Below are 2,298 nucleotides of genomic sequence, written 5' to 3'. Positions count from 1 at the left end.
ACTATGGTGTGTGTGTGGTGAGCATTTGCTTGGAAGTCTTCATGCACAGGGGAAGTTTGCTCCATCGTGATCATGTTCACATGTATAAGACCCAAAGAGACAAAAGTAGTTATCTTTCTTTCTGTGCCAGGGATATACGTGTGAGCTTGTTGGTCACAAGGGGGGAATTGGACTCACTTTCTCAGTTCAGCTGTCATTGTCCCTTGCTGTGAAGTCCAGTTGCTGATGGGTATTTTCCCCTCGATGACTGCTTCCTTTTATTGCTTTAGGGCACTGATATAGTGGAATGCAGAGAAAGAGCTTCACAGAAGTGGCAGAATTCATCTTCCTGGGTTTCTCTATCTTTGGAAAGCACCAGATAACCCTCTTTGTGGTTTTCCTTAGCATCTCCATTTTCACTCTGGCTGGGAACATCATCACTGTGACCGTCATTTGTGTTGATCGTCACCACCACATACCCATGTACTTCTTCCTGAGCATGCTGGCTAGTTCTGAGACCGTGTACACATTGGTCATCGTCCCACGAGTGCTTTCTGGTCTTATTTTTCATAACCAGCCTATCTCCTTGTAAGACTGTGCAACCCAGATGTTCTTTTCTGTCATCTTGGCCACTAATAATTGCTTCTTGATCACATCTATGGGCTATGACCGCTATGTGGTCACCTGCAAGCCCCTGAGGTACACAGTCCTCATGAACAAAGGAGTGTGTGCTAGGTTAGTCTGTGTGTCCTTTGGCACTGTTCTGGTTATGGCAGTTCTCCATATAATGGCCATGTTCCATTTGCCCTTCTGTGGCATTTAGTCATGAAACTTTTTAGCATTGATACCACTATCAATGAGATTATCAATTATGGTGTAAGTTCATATGTGATTTTTGTTCCTGTGGGCCTGTTTTTCCCCTCCTATATCCTCATTATCTCTTCCATCCTTAAGTTACCTTCAACCAAGGGCTGGAAGAAGACCTTTGCCACGTGTGCCTCTCACCTCACTGCAGTCATGGTCCACTATGGCTGTGCCTCAATTGTCTACCTCAAGCCCAAGTCAGAAAATGAAATAGAAAAAGATCTTCTCTCTGTGACCTACACCATCATCACTCCTCTGCTGAACCCTGTTGTTTACAGTCTGAGGAACAAGGAGGTCAAGGATGCCCTATGCAGAGCTGTGGGCAGAAACATTTCTTAACAGGTCGAATTGTTTTGTCAGGAGAACTTTGGTCCAGTGTAATGTGTGTCTACTCACAAACATGCCATGATTCACAAGTTCATCAAATACAATGTTTGTGGAGAATAATGTCAAAGAGTTGAAATGCTTTTCCTTCTCATGCTCTAAGGGCAAAGCAGAAAGCAAGGTTTTTGCTCTGTCAAATTTTGTTACCAGATACAAGAATCATTCCAAGCCAGATTAAGACTACTCGTTTCTGTGCCTGAGGAGTTCTGCTTGCAAACCTCTTTTGGCCCTCACTTTACCTGGCTGTTCTCAGACAGTCAAATCCTTGACCTAGTCTGGTAAGGAGAAGTGGAGAAAAGGCAGTTGGAACAGATGTGAAAGAGGTCTTAGGAAATGAAGCTGCAGAGACAGCCTGAGGATGGCTTTCATCCTCAGAAGTTAAATCATTTACCCCGTGACAGTCATTTCAGAAACGATTTTCTTAATTCTTGCTGATTGAAGAATGAACAGCCTCAGCAAAAAGGGTCATTTCTTTCATTATCCAGCCATGTTAGCTCCTTAGCTAGTATTCATTTCTGTGTGTCTCCCTTCCTTCTTTGCAATCAAGGTAAAAATTTCTGTCATTCCTAGAGGCTAAGCTGAGAGAGAATGTATTGGTGGCTGTTCTCTGTAACTGCACTTTTATCCAGATGTACTTGTTATAAACACACTTCTTTTTTCAACCTATGGAAGCCTTTCAGATTTAAAACTTCTATGTAGTAACTGCAGTGGCATTGAAGTAGTTGTCTTAGATACTGGCTATTCTGATTGCAGTCTAAGGCAAATGTCATTGAATTCCCTTCTATCAGCAACAGTGCAAACTTATCCTTCTCCCAATAAAATTTATATCAAAATAAGCATATTCATGCTATGTTATTTTATATCCTCAATGAGGAAGGTTGTGGGAAAATATATATATATATATATATATATATATATATATATATATATATATTTTTTTTTTTTTTTTTTTTTTTTTTTTTTTTTTTTTTTTTTTTTTTTGCAGTACGCGGACCTCTCACTGTTGTGGCCTCTCCCGTTGCGGAGCACAGGCTCCAGACGCGCAGGCTCAGCGGCCATGGCTCACAGGCC

General features: G+C 41.6%; 1 protein-coding gene across 1 annotated transcript; it reads left to right on the top strand.

Annotated features, from left to right (window-relative positions):
- The first annotated feature begins 286 nt into the window (after positions 1-286).
- Positions 287-1,182, top strand: OR10J5 (olfactory receptor family 10 subfamily J member 5). The gene is given in 2 exon segments (XM_065889866.1): positions 287-791; positions 794-1,182. Coding segments are annotated over 2 exon segments (894 nt in total).
- The last annotated feature ends 1,116 nt before the right edge of the window (positions 1,183-2,298 follow it).

Source organism: Phocoena phocoena, chromosome 1 (assembly GCF_963924675.1).
Source record: "Phocoena phocoena chromosome 1, mPhoPho1.1, whole genome shotgun sequence".
NCBI lineage: Eukaryota > Metazoa > Chordata > Mammalia > Artiodactyla > Phocoenidae > Phocoena > Phocoena phocoena.
The sequence above is the reverse complement of the archived record's forward strand: the minus strand, read 5'-3'. Positions and strand labels throughout refer to the sequence as shown.